The sequence below is a fragment of the Paramormyrops kingsleyae genome, chromosome 16, assembly GCF_048594095.1.
Source record: "Paramormyrops kingsleyae isolate MSU_618 chromosome 16, PKINGS_0.4, whole genome shotgun sequence".
Taxonomy (NCBI): Eukaryota; Metazoa; Chordata; class Actinopteri; order Osteoglossiformes; family Mormyridae; genus Paramormyrops; species Paramormyrops kingsleyae.
The window spans coordinates 27,011,262-27,031,356 of NC_132812.1; the positions used below are offsets into that span (position 1 = coordinate 27,011,262).

The following is a 20,095-nucleotide window of genomic DNA, read 5'->3' on the forward strand; positions in this document are numbered from 1 at the left end:
ATCATAACCAAAGGAGCAGGAGAACTGGAATGGCCTTCCATTACATATTAACTTTCTGATGTCCATACAGGCGGTTTCTTCATTGGCTCTTAGCATATCTGTCCATGAGACTGTGAAGGCAGGACCTTACGTGACCTTGAGTCACAACGTCTTCACACAGCTTGCCAGTTACAGGCTGATGGATGCGTTCTGCTGCCATTAGTGACACCACCACCAAGGCTCAACAGGATCATGTTAGTGACCATTACAAAGAGCGACATTTAGGCGAGCTGTTATGGAGTAATTTGTGAAGATACGCAGGTTTATGAAAAGAAGCAGTGACAGCGTGCTCATAGAGAGACCTCACATTCACAGCCCAGAAATTCGGACAGCGTGCTGATAGGAAGATCCTCACAGTCCCGGCGATATGGTTACAGTGTTACAGCTGCAAGACCTGAGGAAACCCCTGAAGAACAGTGTCAAAATACATGGTTTTACTCTGGCAGGAAGTTAAATTTGAGAGGAACCAAAATAAATTCGAGGGACTGAGGGGACTTGCATACCGTGTCTGAACTATGAGGGGGGGTGGAGTCCAGAGCAATGGAATTCAATACCTTGGTCTGAGTGCTTAAAAATAAAAGAGATTATGCATCCCGGAATTTAACTGACCAACAATTATTTTGGTAATTCAATGGATATACATTACTGTCTGCATTTACTTTAAAATAATGCACAAAAAAGAACTGGCACTGATCGACGTTTCTGTTGAATAAATGGCAAATCACACACTTCAGCTTTAATGCATCAGTAAGATGCTGATTTCACAATTGTTGATAATCAGGATTATCCATTGATCCATTTGCCATACCTGCTGGTGCTATGCGGGGTGACGGGAGTCCGGAGTCTATCACCGCAGCTACGAGAATATGCCAGGAGGGGGTGCCAACACTACTTACACAATGACAATTTGGCAACTCCAATTAACCTCAGCATGTTTTTGATCTGTAAAGGGAAGCCAGAGAACCTGGAGGAAACCCCATGATGACACAGGGAGAACATGCAAACTCCACACATGTGGGGCCAGGGAGGAGACTCAAACCCTGATTTGAGAGGTGTGCGGCAACGGTGTTAACGGTTAATGCCCCACCGGTTAGGTGACTCAACTGTTTTCCCAGAGGATCAAACAGGAAGTGACAGATATATAAAACCAACATCAGCCCTCAGGTTGCTGAAAGGCAGGAGAATGATTTGTAACTTAACAATTATCAGCACGATCATTGATCTTCATAGATCACATGTGAATAGTGACAACTTCACACTATCTCATCAATTGCCGGCTGATGTAAAGCTACTGGAAGGGGAGCCCATGCTTCCAGGCAGAGGATGCGAGCTTCTCTAGTCCCACGTGTATCGAGACAGATGGTTTGAAAGCCAAAGGAAAATTCAAGGGCAACAGCTAGAAATCTCCAAAGGAAGCTGACATTTTTGAATCAGAAAGTTTCCCGAATCATTGCCTGACATTGTCTTGATTGAAATGGCCTTGATGGGATAAAGCAAACAACCCGGGGGCCGTTAGCAAACGGCTCGCGGCACAAACTCCCCGCATTTTCCCCGCATCCGGAATCATGTGTTGTGGCCTGATGAGACCCAGCTGAGGTTTTCATATCTGATTTGGATGGTGTCAGAAGGATGGAGCTCCGGGGAGCCGCAGGCAGACCCGGGTCGCCATTTCCAGGGCGTTTTGTAGCGACGCTCCCCGCAGCGCCGGTTACTCCAGCGAGACTGCAGAGTGGCCTTACACAAGGACAGCGATTCCAAACGCCAGGAATCATCACTCGCAGCTTGTCGGCCTCTGCTCTGAACCCGAATCTGAAGGGTAATTTGTGATTTGAATATAAAGGAAATTGGAAGGAATTCATTTAAATAAATTTAAAAAGAAGTGAATATTAAAAAGTAAAAGGATACATCTCAGAAGCCTCCCCCCGTACAAAAAGAAAAAAAAACTCCAGAACAGAATATAACTTCCCTGACTGAGAAAAACTTATACAGCACACTAACTGTAGGGTATGTGTTAATGTTTATTATTCTGAAAAAAGGTAATGTAAGGGCACCTATGGCCAATGACATTCTATTATTACTAAAGCATATATTTTTTTTTACATTTTATATAATCTATTTAATTAACCTTTCTCTAAAGTGGCGGTGAAAACTGAGGGCATTGTGGTTTTAATGTCTATTTTTCACATGACATAACCTGTTTCTCAGGGTGTCCTCTCATTCTTATTTACATTTTTAATTTAGCCTGTAGCTACGCAGGTCCTGCTAAGTTTTCCGAACATTCTGTAAAGAGCTATTTTAGCTGTATACGTGTTCTGTATTCGAGATGCCGTGTGGATTCTCAGAGCGCTCGGCTACGCGTTGGTTAAATCCCCCGACGAAATGATTATACTCCTCGGCCGGAGGATTACGACTGACACAGAAACGTGGTGGTGGGGACTCTACCCTGAGTTTGGCACAGTAAAGACACGCGACCGGCAGCCGTGATCACGCTTCGCCTCGACACCACGGCAGTGGCTGGATGCTTTCTTACTTGCCACGTATTACAGCTCATTTATTTATTAAGTGTGACTAACGAGATGGCCCCCAAACCCCGTGACGAACAGACGACGATATCCAGGTCATCTCCTGGTCCTGGGCTTCAGTGACGGCTGTCTGTATATGGTGCCTTATCTTGCGTTAGTTATAGATGAGCGGAGAAACTTTTATAATTCTGTTTGATAGAAGGCTGAAGATCCCTGGAAACAGAGGCCACAGTGTCCATCTCTCAGGATAGCTGGGGAGCAAAAAATATCCGTTTCAAAGATCGGGGCATTTCTTCCTGGAAGATGACTCTGCCTGCTCATGATGTCAGCCAGTCCTAATTGGTCACCGGTCCATTCCGCAGCTCCTTCCTCAGGTTCTGGGTACTGGGCACCGTGCAGAAACGTGGCCGCTAGCGTGACCTTTTGCTCGGCTGCTTCTCGCGTCTGTCGCCAGGCCTCCGGATGCTGGATGCCCGGAATCTCGCAGGAAATCCCCCAATCATGTCAGCCAGTCACCCATTTAATGACACCCGGCCTCTCTGTCTGTCCTCTCCGCTCCTGCGCTAAGCCCCTCTCCCTCTCTGAGCCGACCATCGAAATTTCATATGAGTCCTGCTGCACTTCAATCCCACTGTAATCCCGCAATTAAACAGTGAGATCTCTCCCGGCCGGCTGACGCCCTGCCTGTGTACGCTGCCACCCCACCAGAGCCTTCATGGCACAGGGTGGTGAGCGAGAGCGCTGTGGCTTTCCTTCAGGGTCAGCGGCCCCCATGCTGCACTTCTTTTCTGCTGGACACACAAGATTACCCTCCGCCTCAGGAAAAGCTCTGCGTTCGCCTTTCATTGCCCCCCGATCCATGGCTGTTTGTGAAGGATTTACATTTCATTAACACACCCTGCGATATTAATAATCCACGGCAATTTGACATGCGTCGGAAGGACACGGCAGGCAGACGGGAAAATCGAATCACCCCCCCCCCGCCAGCTTCGTCTGTCTGCCCGGCTCCCCCCCCCCCCCCCTTTCTGCCATGGGGCACGCCGCGGCAGTCATTTCCCGGGTCTCTGCGGCTGTGCTTCCCCCCCACCTGCCGTCCCGGCACTGCGTGGCGTGGGAGACAGAATCGCCCCTGAGCATTTTCACACTGCATACAAATCTGCTAATTCCCGATGGAGCCCGTCATAATTTGTCCGGCGCCGGTGAAAAGCGGAACGGTTTGCCAGAAGGTGTTAGTTTGTCTAGGATAGTTTAGGACATGGACCGTGGAACGCATCCGAATGGGGGTGGGGGCATAAAGTCCAGTGCACCTGTCCTGTGGAAGATTTAAACTTCTGCCACTTCATTTCCCCCAAAATGCGGAAGCCTGCTCACCCCACTTTTTTGGCCTGTGATGCATGTTGCGATTTGGCTAAATCTGTCAATGGCAATAACAATAAATATACGGTCTAAAAATATGCTCCATTGGTAAATATCAACTCACAATGCTCAGTGAGTAGTCAATATCATTTGCCTTGGCTAAATTTTATTTTTGTTTAAAAAAAAAAACCACGGACAGAATGCAGGCATTTATTAATAAACTTTCAATGGTTTGCATTAATTTTTTTTTTATTCTTAATGATACTCCAAAAGCATACCCCCCCACCACACCCCCCAGTACCGTGGCCCATGCTGCAGGACATTGGTCACCAGCATCCGGACTGAAATACAATTGCACCCGGACCGCACAATCGATCTACACCCCCCCCACCCCACTTGGCAAATTTAATCATCAGGGGATTGTCCCTGGTCGGCAAATTTTTGGAAGCAGTGGGCTGTGTCTTTGTGCTGCTGATGGAATTTGGCCCTCTGGGAACAGCAGCTGGGGCCCCTGCTGTCAGACACCCACTCAGGCTTACACCCCCTCCCCGTTTGTGTGTCCCTGACCCTCTCCTGCTCACTTGCTACCTCCAGCCCATCATGGCCGCCGTTCCCTCTGATACAGAGCATTCCTTTCAGGAGGGCTGTAAGCTGTGCGTTTCTTTGCTTTATGAGTTTAGGCTGCAAATCCATTTCAGGGTGGAAATCTATTTTTCTCCGCAGCACCGGGGAGCATGGAAAGGCCGCGTGATTGGTCCTGATGCGGCAGAAAGCTACGTAGCGTTTTTTTTTTTTTTAATCTGCGACGCAACTGGCTAGTGATTATCCATATAAAACGGCAAACAGCTTGAAATTAAATGCATAATTAGTCCAAGTCTTGTGGATTTAGTAACATTATTCAAAGAATTATTTACAGTTAAATTACCTAGCTAATGAAGCATGACTCCAAAAATGCTGTAAGATGTGCTGACTGCCTTAAACCACAAAGAGTCTGAGCGGAAATGCTCTTCCCTTTGTCATTATTTAGTTACTTTATTTAAGACTGGGCTTTATAGTTTTCATATAATTAAAATTTAATTATTTGAATGTAATAATCCTAAAAAGGATTGTATGTAACAGCAATATAATTACTGTAATGAAAGAATGGATGATATATATTTAATTACTGCATATTAAGCACACTGTTTGCACGGCCGCACTCAGTCGTGAGACACACACTCGCCAAGGCGGGATTTCGCATCCTCGTCCGTGGATCGCACAGACGTTGGGGAGCCGGCGTGACCATTTTGGTAATGAGACACCGAGTGACAGCTTTCAGAGGGCTGGCGCCTTAATGAGGAATACCAGGAATACCGGGAATACAGGAATACGGGAATACCCAGAATACAGGAATACGGGAATACCGGGAATACGGGAATACAGAACGATACAGAAGAGCGGCCCGGTCTGTTTAGGTGAGAGCAAAGAAACGGGACAAAGGCGCAAAGGGGACGGAGATGCAGTTTCGCCGCCCCTGTTCCTCCACCTGTTACAGGCATCCATCCACTCGCCGAGCCTGGACACCTGGAGAGCAGCTGGATCCGGACGCACAGATGTCAGGCTGGCTCAGATCAGTCCCACCCCCCCGGCCTGATGGCGCGAACGACAGGGGTGCTCCAGGAAGCCTGTCGCTCGTACGGACCGAGCGCCGCGGAAAGCCCAGCGGCCCGACCAGGAAATTAAAGAGGACACGTGTAAAGGTAGAGCTGCGGGGGTGTCTGAGCAGGGGAAGTGGGGCTCCATTCGTCTGCTGGAATTGACGGCGCCCGACCAGGCAGCCTTATCCGCCTGTCCTCCCACTTCCTCACATCGCCAGAACCGCAGCCTGACTCACCAAACCAGCAAACCTATTAAACCAACACAACGAACAAGCAGATCTACTAAACTATCAGCAGCTCCACCACTCCAGTGCTATTTACCAACTAAGAGAAGGTTAAAATCCCCCATTTTGAACAAAGGATCACAGTGCTTTGTGTAATGCTACCAACTGGGTGGGCTCCAGTGTCCTTATTTATGGGCTCCGATTGGCTGGTGCTGATCCAATCCCGTGTCGCAGACTTCGGCGCCCCCTGCCCTCAGCTCCTGGAGGTGCAGGCCAATCCGGTAGGCAGGACCACCATCCAGAGCAGGCCCTCGCTCTGTCGCCACTGCAGATCACAGTCCTTCACCCCTGACTGCACCCCTGTCTGAACTCCCAGTGGCGCTCCATCCATAATAGGGCCAGCACCATGGCCTGGCCTTCCCCCTCTCTCAGGGCCTTCCTGCTGTCTCTATCTGACTCCTATCTGTCTTCAGCTATTGCTTCTGTATGTTATTACTCACCTCAAAGAATGGGCACATTTTCGCAGGTCAGTATCTATTTTAAACCCCTCGGCCAGGACAATCCTTAGCACCCCTCCCTTGTGTGCTGTTTTTGCCTCTTCCACTTGATCCCCTTCCAGTCCCTCCTGACTCATCTGCATGACAGGTTTTGGATCTTTCTATGTCTTTCCCTTAATCTCCATCTCCCTTCATCCCTACATCTTCTGAACCTTTAAAGAAACCGCAGTCAGAAGTGCAGAAGCACCCGTGGCCATAGCGGGAATGCCGTCACTGCAGCTCACTCTTGCACGCCGCCACTGCAGCTCACTCTCGCACGCCGTCACTGCAGCTCACTCCCGCACGCCGTCACTGCAGCTCACTCTCGCACATCTCTTTGACTTTATGAATATTCAGAGTAAGGTATTGTCTGCACACAGTGCACACTGAGCTGAATCGTTAACGGGGGGGGGGGGCGGGGCCGTAGTGGTGGTCACTGCATTTTCATTGGTTTGTGTCATGCAGAGGAGAAAGGGCACTAAAGGGAAACAGTGATGTTTCCGGGGACATTGTGACAGAAGAAGGAAGGGGGTGAAAGCATGCAGCGTGTATCCCTTCAGGGGGGGGGGGGGACAGTTAAAAAAAGCAGGTAACAATGGGCAGCGGCGTAAATGTACCACAGATGACTAGAGATAGTGGTAGAAGTGAGTATATGGCTTACCATCGTTTCCAGAGCCTGATCCCGCATCTGGAAGAGAGATGGGAAAGGTCATTAGTGTGGGGTGGGGGTTGGGGGGGGTGCTTTGCAGAGGTGGTAGGTTAAGCTCCATAAAGTACAAATCCTGACCAGGATTTTGTTTCAACCAAGCAGCTGAGTAACCTGTGACTGTCACTCTATGTTCAACTGGCTGGTTGAAACAAAATATTGGTCTGGATTTCTATTTTATGCACCTCAACTTTCCACCTCTGCTGCTTTGAGGTTGTGGGATAGCATTAGAGCACGAAGGAAGGTATTGCGGATACGATACAGAGATGCAGCAAAACACTGCGAACACTGCGCTCGACAGGTGGCAGGTGGGTGACAGGTGCCAAAGATGGTGTACGAGCTCCTGGCTCGGAGAGAACAAGCTCGCCTACGTGACGGGGAAGGCCGCGATCTGGAAATGCGCGTACAGCTGCTAACCAGGCCAGCCGGCCGGTGCGGCTTGCCGGAAAAGCCTGGTGTTTGGCTGATGCAGGAAGCGTGTGAAATACTGTTCCGGTTACAAACGATGAGGTGTTCATGACATGCAAGGTGTTCATCTCACAACACGTCCACCGATGCCAAAGGAAGATTCAATTTGACTCCAGTTTTGTGAATTTATTTACACGATGCGCATTTTTGACAGCTTTGAGGCTGTGTGAGGCATTCCATAAACTGCCGCATTGTGTGGATCCATCAGTCTAAAAACGCTTTAAACAAAACCCCCATTTGTAAAATCAGTCATCTAAATAATATCCACCCGCTTTGATCTGCCGCCACACGCCGGAATGTGTCTGCAGATCATAGCTGTGTGGCTATGTGGGGGAGCGATGATCAGCTGCATGACTACAGGTCATGGGACACAGACTGCGTGGCAAGACAAAGATGCTTACTGGATCCATGCGTACCCGTTACCACACCTCGACAAAAGTCGCACAGAAGTTTTCGCAGTTCGACGTGGTCGCTGATGATGCTGGTGGTGCAATAATTAAGGCAAATTGCAAAAGGGGGGGCATTTAATCAGCCTTATTTATTTGTGTATTTAAAATCTAAATATTGTTCAAATATTAACATTTTACTAAAAGCCTCACATACTCTGTGTGTAAAGACACATCTTTGTTATGACCTAAGTTGTCCCTCAAGGCAGCAATCAGGGTCATTCTCTCTATTATCCCCTTTATAAAGTGGTGGTGTGCAACTCAGCGGGTCACAAATCACTGTCCTTGTGCAGCAGTTTATGGGTTCAAATCCCATGGCCAGCAGACTATTCATATCACCGTTAGGCCCTCCAGCAAAGCCCTTAACCACAACTGTTCCGGAGATACTGCCTGATAGTGTTTCTCATCCTCATGTCTTTGTTGCTCTGGACAACAGAATTATCTAAACAAATAAACAATATATTTTTACACCCCAATCATCCATCATTCCCCCTAAACTGCAATCTTCCATTACCTTGATTACCAGAAAACAACTGGCATTTTCTTAGGTAGTATTTTCTTAGCTAGTTTTGAAACCGACTTCCAAGAAATGTCTCCCGGATTTGCTTTGTCGGAGAGCGGAGCAGAGGGTTAATGAGTCTGATTATCATAGCTACACCATGAAGAATGGGACGTTCTCCAAGCAGTCTATTTAGAAACACGGCCACTGCTGGGTTTGCCACCAACACCGTTAAACTCAGGTGGATGCTAAGTTCACCGTACAAACTCGATTTGTTTGCCCCCCCAATAGTAATGCTAATGTGCTTCATATTTTCCTCTTAAGAAATACACGACAAGCCACAAATAGATTCTGGGCACATACATTTGCTCTGAATTAGACATCTTATTTTAAACTTTCTTTTTTTTGCAAAGGAATATTTTTGGAATAAGATCAAATCCAAGAATGTTTCTTAATGATATAGTGATACACATCAACTTAGTGTGGCATAGAGATTACATCATCAATCATGTGGTCCTGCAAGGCATTCTGGGAAACAGAATGCCTTGCAGGTGGAAGCGTACATTAACGTTATCCTCTGTAAGTTCCACCATTACTTAAATGAGACCTAACAAATGCAGGGAAATACATGCATATTAAATCTCTCCATTGCTACATTGTGCTTCCAGAAACTCCCCAGAAATCCAGATTTGCTTCCTAAGCTTTGGAAAAGCAGGAACTGTACTGACTTTCCATCCATCCTGGAGAGGGTCACGAGCAGGTCCCGGAGCTTATTAAAGGACACTCATTCAGATATATATTTGTCCGTTACTGATAGAGTTTGCTCAGCAGTATTAGCCCACCCCCGTGGGCTACCAGAGTTAGCCTGGCTGAGCTTTTAGCCTCCCCCAGTGTGAACATTGGAGTCCCAGTGGGAGAGTCGGCTCCGTCTGACGGCTAAGCTGGCCGCCCCCCAAAGCATTACTCACGTGCAGGAAACAGCAAAGCGATATGTTCCTGAGCGGCACGTTTCAGCCAAAGTGCATCTCCATAATGCCTTGTTTGGCATTTAAACTCCCGACCCCCAGGTCACGACCCCCCTGGATCTACACCCCAGTCATCAGCCTGGTGACATCATCTGATTGGCGTGACTTATTATGATGAGAGATTTCATTCAGCAGCCTGCATTGCTGGAGTTTGAGTTGCTCAGATCAATTTCTAAACCAATTACACTCAATCTGGCTCCTAATCGAGAATTTAATTCAGGAATGTCCTGGACTGATTGCCTTTGGCTGAGTTTAATATAACTCATCATTAGAGGCTGGGCCTGCACCTCCTGCTCTTATGGGTGAGTGGTTTCAGGGATTGCTCGTCCTTTATTTCGAAGAGATCAGTTGGAGTTCAGTAAGTCAGAGTTACATCAGTAAATCACTCTGTCCTCGTTTCCTCTTTGGGACATCGGGGCACCTTGAGGAGTCAGGAGGACACGCCCATGAGCCTCTGCGATTGGTCACTGCTGCCATTGCTTTAAACCAATCAGTGAGGCCATCTGCCTTTGGAAATCCTCAGCCCCACCCACCACACCTGTGAAAACAGCTGTCAGACATATGCGTGCGAAAAGACAGATCTGCCCCATGTCCAAGCTGACGCTTCACACCATCGGGTGTCATGCACCGTGTCATCTGGTGACAGGGGTGCAGAGACACGTGTCTGCCGGATAGCTCACAGGATGGACGGATGCCTCCCTCCAGCTCCGCCGTGTGGCCGGTCCCCGTATCGCGCTCCCCACATCTTTGGCCCCATTTTAGTTCGCATTTTTCAAAGGGCCTTGGCCGAAACAGGCTGCAGGGACTGAGATAAGTTTCTAACTGCTTCATTAGTTCAAACTCAAGCAGGTCCCAGCAAGCAGGTTTCTGGACGGCAAGATTACATTAATCATCTGAACAACCTCTTAGAATTCCGGAGATGGTCTGTCCAGCATAGATGTGGGAAAAACAGAGTTGCCTTCTGTAATTTTGGCCATATATGCATTTTCAAAACTGTCTCTAGACCTGCTTGCATTACAGGATTAATTATTTTATTTTCACAGATTAATTAGTGTCTCCCTATTTGCAAAGGGTGGTATTTCTGATTCAATTATCATGGTCTTCTGTATGAACAGTAAAATCTAGTTAAAAAAAATGTATTTAGACAACTAACAAACAACATTCAGCTGTGATGTTAATAGGCTGCATAACTGTGTACATTATAAAACTGCCAGCACTATTTCTAAATATGACGCAACTCCAGTGGATATATGAATGGGTAAATGATGTATTACCAAGGCTAGCATTGTCTATTTTGGTTAAGCTGCTGGGATAATGTATTCGTAACACAGAATCTGTAATAGTTCCTCTCTTGGCTTTGCAAGTCGGCCTTAACCGGTATATAACCTGTAATGGTATTTTCTGAGGCACTGGAACATGACAGTGATTTGTGACTCCGGAAACCACTTAGCATTCTGCTACGTGCTCTTACAGTCTCGCTAATAGCCACGAGGAAATTAGACATTATGTAACAGAAAGAGAAATCTTCTAAACAAACTGAAATCATTTACCATGTGAAACTGGTGATGGGATGGATATTTCTGTTCATTTTTACTTGCATGTGAGCTGCTTTAAAAACATGTCCGAAGAAATAATCCTGAACTTAAGTTTGAGAAACTTGGCTCTAGGATGGGGCCACGTGACATCTGGAAGAGAGACCTACATTACGGGGGGGTATTATTTCATTAGAGGTACTTCCTTTTTGGGCTGGGCTGATGCTGGGCGTGGGGGGTAACCTACACAATTTTTATTTTTTTTTAAAGTCGTTAAAAATAAACCAACATGTTGTTTTCAGCAGTGTAAGGAAACCTAACCAGGTAGTTGGAATCACGTCGATTTTGGACCAGCGTGTCTCCCCAGGACCGTGTTCATTGGCTGTGACCCACAATCAGGGATCTGGCAGGAATGATGTCATGGGAACCTGAGCAACCCCTTCCTTTCTCTCCTGGAATGGGCCGTAGTCTCGTTATGACATCATGAGTCCAAAACGAGCTGCGCTACCAGGTATGATGGCTAAAAACAACGAACACAAGAAACCACCCCCCCCACCCCCCTCCCGGTCAAGGAAGGATTAAACAGAAATTCTTATATACAGGCCACACAACCTTGGGATTAAAGACAGTGAAAAACACTATGACTGTGTCAGTTGCACATGTTGTTTATAAAAGTTCTGGCTGGACAAATGACACGAAGCAGGAGCAGCCGGCATGTTTTCGGGTGGCATTCGCTGTGGATGGGGTCCCGTCAGACACGTCCTGCCTCGGAGCTTTTCCTCCCAGTTGGGGAGGGAACCACCTGATTCCACTAAGGGCCTTTATTGAATCCATTTAACTCCCTTTCGGAGCTCTTAGAGGCATAATGAGAGCTGGAGAACTCCGAACTTGGTTCTGCAGGGCCGTAATTGAATAGGCCCACTGGTAGGTCTCTCATTCAAGTACTAAATTTAAAGCCAAGATTCAACCGTGGAGACCAGGGAAGAAACCGGTTATTAAACACACCCTGAGTGACTCTGTAAAAGTGTTGATGAGTCTACAGGATTTCACTCACTGTACGAGGCTAGGCTGTCCCAAAAAGCCATTACTGAACCCTTACCGTGTCCCCGGAACATTCCGACAACCTGTAGGTCCAGCACATGCTTATGAGGGAGTGTTCCCAATGCAGGAACCACGATGCTGCTCATGGTCAAAAGGAAAGCACAGGATGGAGAAAATCGTAGGCAAATCTGCTTAGGTCCACTGAACACCCAAAACTGGGACAAAAACGAACCTTTCAGCAGGATAATGACTGAAAGCTTAAGGGCCGGAGCCAAGCTGGAGCAGCTTAACAGGAAGCATACGGACGTCCTTGAGTAGCAGAGTCAAAGTCCTGCGTGGATCCTGAGAAGTTAAACCGCGGCAGTGTGTAAAGCTGCCAGCACTCTGCCACAAAGGGCTGTAAATGCTGTCAGTGTAGAGGCATGCAACCAGTCGGCCTTGTTTTTCATTTCCTGTACAGATCCTATTGCCATTTAGCCCATAAAAAATTCAAAACTGGCTTTAAAATAATTAATGCACATCCTTCTGTTCGGTAATGTATTTACATATATAAATACATATCATTTTCTTTGAAGACGGGGAGCCGGTGAGAATGAAATGAAGGCTCCGTCCCCCCTCCCATCTTAAAGGGAAAGTACAAATAAATACATAAACAGGGCGTATTTGTTTTACGAATCCTTTAATATAGATTAATAAGAGGCAGTGGGGTGGCAGCCTGCCGCATTAAGTGTGTCTCTCTTCCAGCTGGTGGTGATCTGACGAGGCTCTCGTGCCTCAGAGGCTGCTCCACTCTCTCGCACGTGTTCGGCTCCAGCCTTAATCAGGCTGCCAACCGCTCGCCCATCGTGTGCCGCTGGCTTTCATTCCTGTAATGAAGCAGTATTGCTTTTCCTGCAAGGCTGGCCGCATGTAGCTAGACTTTTTTTACTGCGCTGTCTGGACCTTGTTCCCTACCCCCATCCGGGAAAGTCACAGGGGCTGCCAAAAAGATTAGGCTTGCAGCCCCCCCCCCTCGATATCCCAAACAAAATGATTTCTCTAGCGTGTTTTCTTATGCAGGGTATTCAACATGCATTTAATTACATTACGTCTTAAAATTCCATTTTAAATAGGTACATTCTGCAGATTTATGCACATTAAAACATGCCACCTATTCTCACGGGATCAGGCCTGATCAACAGCCGCTCAAGATCAGAAATCAGTGATTTGTACTTTTCACTGATGGCCAAAGAGGGACGTGACACTTAGTGATCTTTGATTTTCCGCTGTTATCGAGGATAATCTTAGACTGTGCAGACGTACCAGTTATTGCTCAATGATGATGATGATGGAAGTTTTAAATTAATTGTATGGCTGCTGTTTTTCTAAAAAGTATGCCACTTATATTATTGCCCATATGTTTCTCCTCATTGTCACATTATTCCTAATTAGTGTCCTACCTCTGCAATTATGAACTAAAAACAAGTTACTGATGTAGTAACAAAAAATGAAAAAAGACAATCCAAAAATGAATAATGAGAAATAACAAAAATGTAAAATGAGAAGTGCAGGCGGTCCCCAGGTTAGGAGTTACACCCAATTCCATAAGTCTGTCTTTCAGTCAAATTTGTAGCTAAGTCGGAAAAAACAATAATACAGTTCTCAATAATAAAAATGATGATGATCATAATAATATAAGTATTATTACTATTATTATTATTACTAAAAGTAACTACATATAGTACTGTACTGTACCTTGAGCCGATAAACCACTGAAGCCGTGCAAAGTGGTTCTGCATTTGTTATTACGAAGCATTGTATTTAACCTGAATTTTGAAAGCAATAGGGTTTATGGCTGTCTGTTCGTAAGTATGAGTTGTCCATCAGTTGGACGTTCTTAACCCACGGACTAACTGTATGACGAAAACAGATGTTGCATATACCACTAACTTCTGGGTATTTTGGTTTGATCTGTATAAAAAACATGAGGGTCAAAGGTAACTAGTGCAAACCAAGTTGCCCAACTCGTTGAATAAGCAGAATAACGTACAAACTCATAATCACACATATATAGGCTTCATTATGCCATATAGGTCAGTACTACAGTTAAGAATAAAATCTGTAACCTAGAAAGCATTAGAATTGCTTTATTGTAAAATATGGGGAGCATGAAAGATACATTATTAGCCAACAGGGAACATCAGAGAGCACAGGGGTCAAGACGAAGCGCAGTTAGTCCACCAGCGTGAAAATCCGAAACCACCCAGAGCTAAAGCTAGCCAACAGGGAACATCGGAAAGCAACGATAATCCACAGGGGGCAGGAGAGAGCATAGCTGACCCACCGGAGGTGCCTCGTGGGGGGTGTGAAAGATTAGAGTTAGCTCACGCTGTGTGTGTGAGAACATGGCTAGCCCTTGGGGATGTGATAAACCAGAGTTACCTCGCAGGAGGCTGTAGGAAGGGCATGCCACACTGACGCGTATTAAGAACCAGCGCCACACTGACGCGTATTAAGAACCAGCGCCACACTGACGCGTATTAAGAACCAGCGCCACACTGACGCGTATTAAGAACCAGTGCCACACTGATGCGTATTAAGAACCAGTGCCACACTGACGCGTATTAAGAACCAGTGCCACACTGACGCGTATTAAGAATCAGCGCCACACTGACGCGTCTTTAGAACCAGCACCACACGTTCTCTCAGGGTTCAAGACACAGAAATGGGAAAGGCCGGGGAAAGGCGAAAAGAACAGAGGATGAGAAAAGAAAGGAAGACAATTAAAGTTTCTTCTTCTCATTGACTGCAGACGGCCCTTATCGGACTCAGCAATACCTTCATCAGAATACTAAAGCCGGCCGCATCGCACACATAACGCTGACGTCTAACCTGAGGATCAGGTGAGACGGAGGCGTCAACCACGAAGCAGCCCACTCTTCATCATCCCTGCTGCCATTACTCACTGCCACGTCACCGTCCCTCCTGCCGCTTATCTGAGATGTTCCGCTTAATTGGCTTCAATCCCGCGCTTCTCCCACCTGCTTTGGGGTGGGGTGGGGGGGAGGTGAGGGGGTGTTCATCAAAGAAGTGGTCCTGATGTCATGCTAGAGCTCCCTGAAGAAATAAACCATGCCAAGAACCACCCCCGTGCAGCCAAGGGTATCTACCCTCTACCCATCATCGGAGGCTTCCCTCCCGAATGGGCCTCTGGCCGCCTCTTCATGGGGGGGGTGGTGTTGGGGGGTGCACGCGGCTCCTGACCTTCTGTGTCATCGTACTCACAGGCTTATCTGAGTTCCCTTAGAGTTCAGACAACCAAAGGAATCCTCCTGGCATTCACTGTAATTCAGTACTGTGCAAAAGTTTTAGTCAGCCAAAGAAAATAATGATGTTTAATCGATGATCATGTTGGTGTAAAACGATGATATTATGCCTCTCAAAGTGTGTCAGCTTAGCCATTTCAAAACCTCTCCTAAAATCACTCCATTATTTGCAGCAACCATCCAGGACACCAATGTGTTTTTTGACTCCACCCCCAACACCCCATGCTTGGCTAATGAAGACCCCATCCAGTCATTTAACTAATTAAGGTAACGAGAGACCTGATGGGGCAATCGAGTGGAATGGCTGGGTGCCCGTGAGATGGGGTTCATCTAGCAGGATATCAGTGACTTTTTGGAGAACAGAAGAAATTCTTGTTAATTAATAGTAACATGATAACAAAATAACTACCGTATGTTGTAATATTAAATTATGTATTTTTTTCTGAGCAAATATACATTTACTGCCAAGATAAACATTTTGGTAGCACTTGATGGGCACAGATGCTTAGTAATAACTGAGTTAATACTGAAGTACAAATTATGAAGAAATCATGAACAAATATAGTAGCTACTTGATAAGCTGTGTCACGATTCATTAATGATGAACACATATGAGATCAGTATTTAACTTGTATTATTCATTACTTGTTCCTTCAGTAGTTCACAAAGGTTTACAGGGTTAACAAATGTAGTAACAAATATAGTAACTACTTGTATAGTAAAACATGCTTCACAATTCATTAATGATTAATACATACTGTAAGTAGAAGTATAATACTATATTTGTGTCTCATCAAGTAAAGTGTTATCAACGTTTTCTTTGACTACCTAAGACTTTTGCACGATACTGTATTCAAGCTATAATTTTTATCAGTGATTTTGAACTTGCAACAAAATCTCGACCCTGTGACTGTCAATCTTTGTGTCATTGTCAGGGATGTGAGACGCAGAAAACACCATAAACTTCTGAGCATGGAGCTGACCTCTTTCATTCCCTCTCAGAAATCATTCTTTTCCACACGGGTCTACGTGCAGTAGGTTCCCATAAATACATTTTTGTTCACAGTTTCATAGCCAGACTTTTATGAGTATATGAACACTTATTCCACGATACACACTAATGCAACTACTACACAGTGTAGCCCAATTGATCACTGTCACTGTAACTGAGATTGGGATTAAGTGATCCAATTAAAGAGGGTAACTAACAACGACGCCAAGAAGAGTGAAAACCTTTTCGAAAACAGCCAGTTATCTTCCTCCGCAGAGGTCTCGCGCGAGGTGAAGCCTTTAGCCGCTCATTAATAAAGAATCATCATCGCCGCGCCTATCTAGGCTGACAGTGCTCGTAATTTCCATCCGCAAAGTGTCAGCCGCGTGAAAAATGGATGGAATCCGAAAGAGCTGAAGGGTAAGTCCTCGCCGGGGCTGCCCACATTGCTGTCGAAAATGCACGTCTGCTCCCACGATCGCTTCAGCCACCGGTGCGCGTTGGTGGTCACCCCACTTAAATATGCTAATGTTACAAATTAGCATGGCGGGAGCTCAGCATCAGCAGGCCGATGAAGCGTATATAATACGCTGCCATTTCCCACACAATAAACACGTTTTTCTTATCTGGCAGATGATTCTATCCTGAGCCTCTTAGAAACTTGGCACAATGTATCAGTATTAAATACAGTGCACTGACGTTACATATATAGTTTCATAGTTTATAGTTAATGCTTTATTATTATGTGTCAGACATAAGTCAGCTTGCTTATGCTTCTTTTTAGTAGATATAGTTATTACACTGCTTGAGCGTGAAATAGAGCTGAACACAGAAATATGACATTAGAGGTAGAATTTCATACTAAATTTAGGGCTGGTCCTGTGTTCACCACAATGCATATTTTGTTTCTGGTTTTACTAAAACAATAAAATAGAAATTTTCTTCTCTCCAGCACAGCACAAATGTATCAGTGGAAGGGCTGAATCTTATAATCAGTGGGCCGGCGCTGCTCACAGAGCAATTTCCTTCAAATACATATGAAATCATCTGCTGATCATCTGGTGAGTAGATGAGACTCGGCGCTTTGGATGAGAAGCGGCTCTCTGGCTGCCGTGAGGCTCCGCGTCGAGGAAGGCGACTTTCGGAGGACCCCATGCCGGAGTATATTTAAAACACACGCCGAAACGGTCCGGAACGGCGCTGAGCACTCCCCGGCTGTCTGTGAATTACTGCCATGTGAACGGCGGGTAATCGAAGCAGCCAGAAGAGCAGAGGCTGATGGGAGTCCATGTGGCGTGCAGGGTGTGTGTCGAGCGATGTCACTCGGCAAGGCCTCGTAGATCACATCTGCCTTCCCTCTGGCTTCAGCCCATTCATTCAACACTCTGTTACGCTTCTCACTATATATTATCTTAATACTGGAAGTTCAGCTTCAAACAAATCATCCCCAAACTAAGAGTTGTTATGCTACTTGGATTCTTTTTTTTTTAATCCAATCATTTTTCTTTATGACATCCTTTGGTACTGCGAATGAAAATCTTGAAGGGCAGATTTTTGGGGGAGACAGGAAATGTGCAAAGCAGCTGTGTGTGTCAAAGGCAATATGGGAAAAAAAAACATCCCCTGGTGTGTTTATATAGTGTTTATGTTTATCAGCTGTCTGACATCCAGGCTATTTGGGACAGAGACGCTGTTTTCAAGGCTTTATATTCAAATGATGATGCCACAGGAGGCTGGATTTCTCCGGAAGCCATGCCTGAGCACGTCAGGAGGACGGCTGGAGGACCTACCGACTGGACAGGCACCTTCAGACGCCACCAGAACCTCCGTCTGCAGCTTGCAGGCGTCCTTCCTCAGGTAGCACTCGTTCTGGTAGTTCTCGTTGTTGGAGCCGCACACGGGGACATAGTCGTTGTTGCACTGGGAGGGGGGACAGGAGGAAACGAGGAGGGGGGGTCAGCCCGGTTTACCGTGGTAGATGCAGAGATGAGTAGCATTTCCCATGCAGGGAAGAGATAGGGTGAGAGAATCGATCATGACCCACAGATCTTGCCTAGGCAGGGAGGGTGGCCTTCCACCACAATATTAATCACACGTCCCTCACGGGAAGCATGCAGACGTGAAATTACTAATGTGAGTTTAGAGAGGGGAGTGCAGCGCGAAGGACGAGAATCAATCAGACCCAAAGATGCTCCAGATCATTCCAACGCCGTTGGCGTTGTGCTGTGTCGAAACAAAAAGGCCCCCAAACCCCCCACAGTGCAGACACACACACAGCTGTCAGGCCGCCTCAGACAGATGTCCTTCAATGCGCTAATGGCCATCAGCAAGGTGCAGACACACATTCGACTGGTACTGTCCAAGCTAAAGGGTTAAAGAGACTGATGAATTACCCAGGATACCCTTTCTCTGCTCTAAAACCTTGGAGAAAAAGAGAACCAAGATGGAAATAGTAAGATATAGTAGGTAGAAGGAAAATAATGCCAAGGCCTACTGTGGAAAGTAGAAACCAAAGCTGACAAAGAAGCAAACCTTGGACATAAAACAGACATCTGGTCTTTTAATACTTAGAAAAGGAAATAATAATAATAATAATAATAATAATGTCATGGAGACAACCTCAAAATGAAAAGGCAACCTTGAGAAGTTAAAAGAAAACCAGAAAGAGAGTCAGACAGGAGAGGTGGTGGCCCCTTGCTTGTGTCTGCTTTCTTAGACCTACTGTTGAAGTTCAGTCAGGCCTGTGGGAGCCAGCAGGTCATTATTAATGCTGAGAAGTCTACATGGAGATGGATAGGTGTGATAATCTAGGTCCAGAAATCTTACAGGCTTCACAGAATCTTCAGAGGACATTTAGTCCCAATTTGTAATCGTGGAGCCCATTAATATCCCAAAATGTAACCTCCTCCAGGTGTAATACTGCTAAAGCCAGTACCCACTCTCTGCTGAACACCGTACCCACTCTCTGCTGAACACCGTACCCACTCCCTGCTAAAGCCCGTACCCACTCCCTGCTAAAGCCCGTACCCACTCTCTGCTGAACACCGTACCCACTCCCTGCTAGAGCCCGTACCCACTCCCTGCTAGAGCCCGTACCCACTCTCTGCTGAACACCGTACCAACTCCCTGCTAGAGCCCGTACCCACTCCCTGCTAGAGCCCGTACCCACTCTCTGCTAGAGCCCGTACCCACTCTCTGCTGAACACCGTACCCACTCTCTGCTGGAGCCCGTACCAACTCTCTGCTGGAGCCCGTACCCACTCTCTGCTGAACACCGTACCCACTCCCTGCTAAAGCCCGTACCCACTCCCTGCTAAAGCCCGTACCCACTCTCTGCTGAACACCGTACCCACTCCCTGCTAAAGCCCGTACCCACTCTCTGCTGAACACCGTACCCACTCCCTGCTAGAGCCTGTACCCACTCTCTGCTGGAGCCCGTACCCACTCTCTGCTGAACACCGTACCCACTCCCTGCTAGAGCCCGTACCCACTCCCTGCTAGAGCCCGTACCCACTCTCTGCTGAACACCGTACCAACTCCCTGCTAGAGCCCGTACCCACTCCCTGCTAGAGCCCGTACCCACTCCCTGCTAGAGCCCGTACCCACTCCCTGCTAGAGCCCGTACCCACTCTCTGCTAGAGCCCGTACCCACTCCCTGCTAGAGCCCGTACCCACTCTCTGCTAGAGCCCGTACCCACTCTCTGCTAGAGCCCGTACCCACTCCCTGCTAGAGCCCGTACCCACTCCCTGCTGGAGCCCGTACCCGCT

At 46.8% G+C, this 20,095-nt stretch overlaps 1 protein-coding gene across 2 annotated transcripts in view; it reads right to left on the reverse strand.

The window, feature by feature from the left end:
* Positions 1-20,095, reverse strand: part of tmeff2a (transmembrane protein with EGF-like and two follistatin-like domains 2a) — a 61,929-nt gene that overhangs the window by 15,205 nt on the left and 26,629 nt on the right. For both annotated transcript variants that reach the window (XM_072700493.1, XM_072700492.1), the window contains exons 3-4: positions 18,118-18,247; positions 6,976-7,002 (exon numbers count right to left, since the gene is read on the reverse strand). In XM_072700493.1, coding sequence (XP_072556594.1) covers positions 6,976-7,002; positions 18,118-18,247 — 157 coding nt within the window. The remainder of the gene's footprint in view (positions 1-6,975; positions 7,003-18,117; positions 18,248-20,095) is intronic.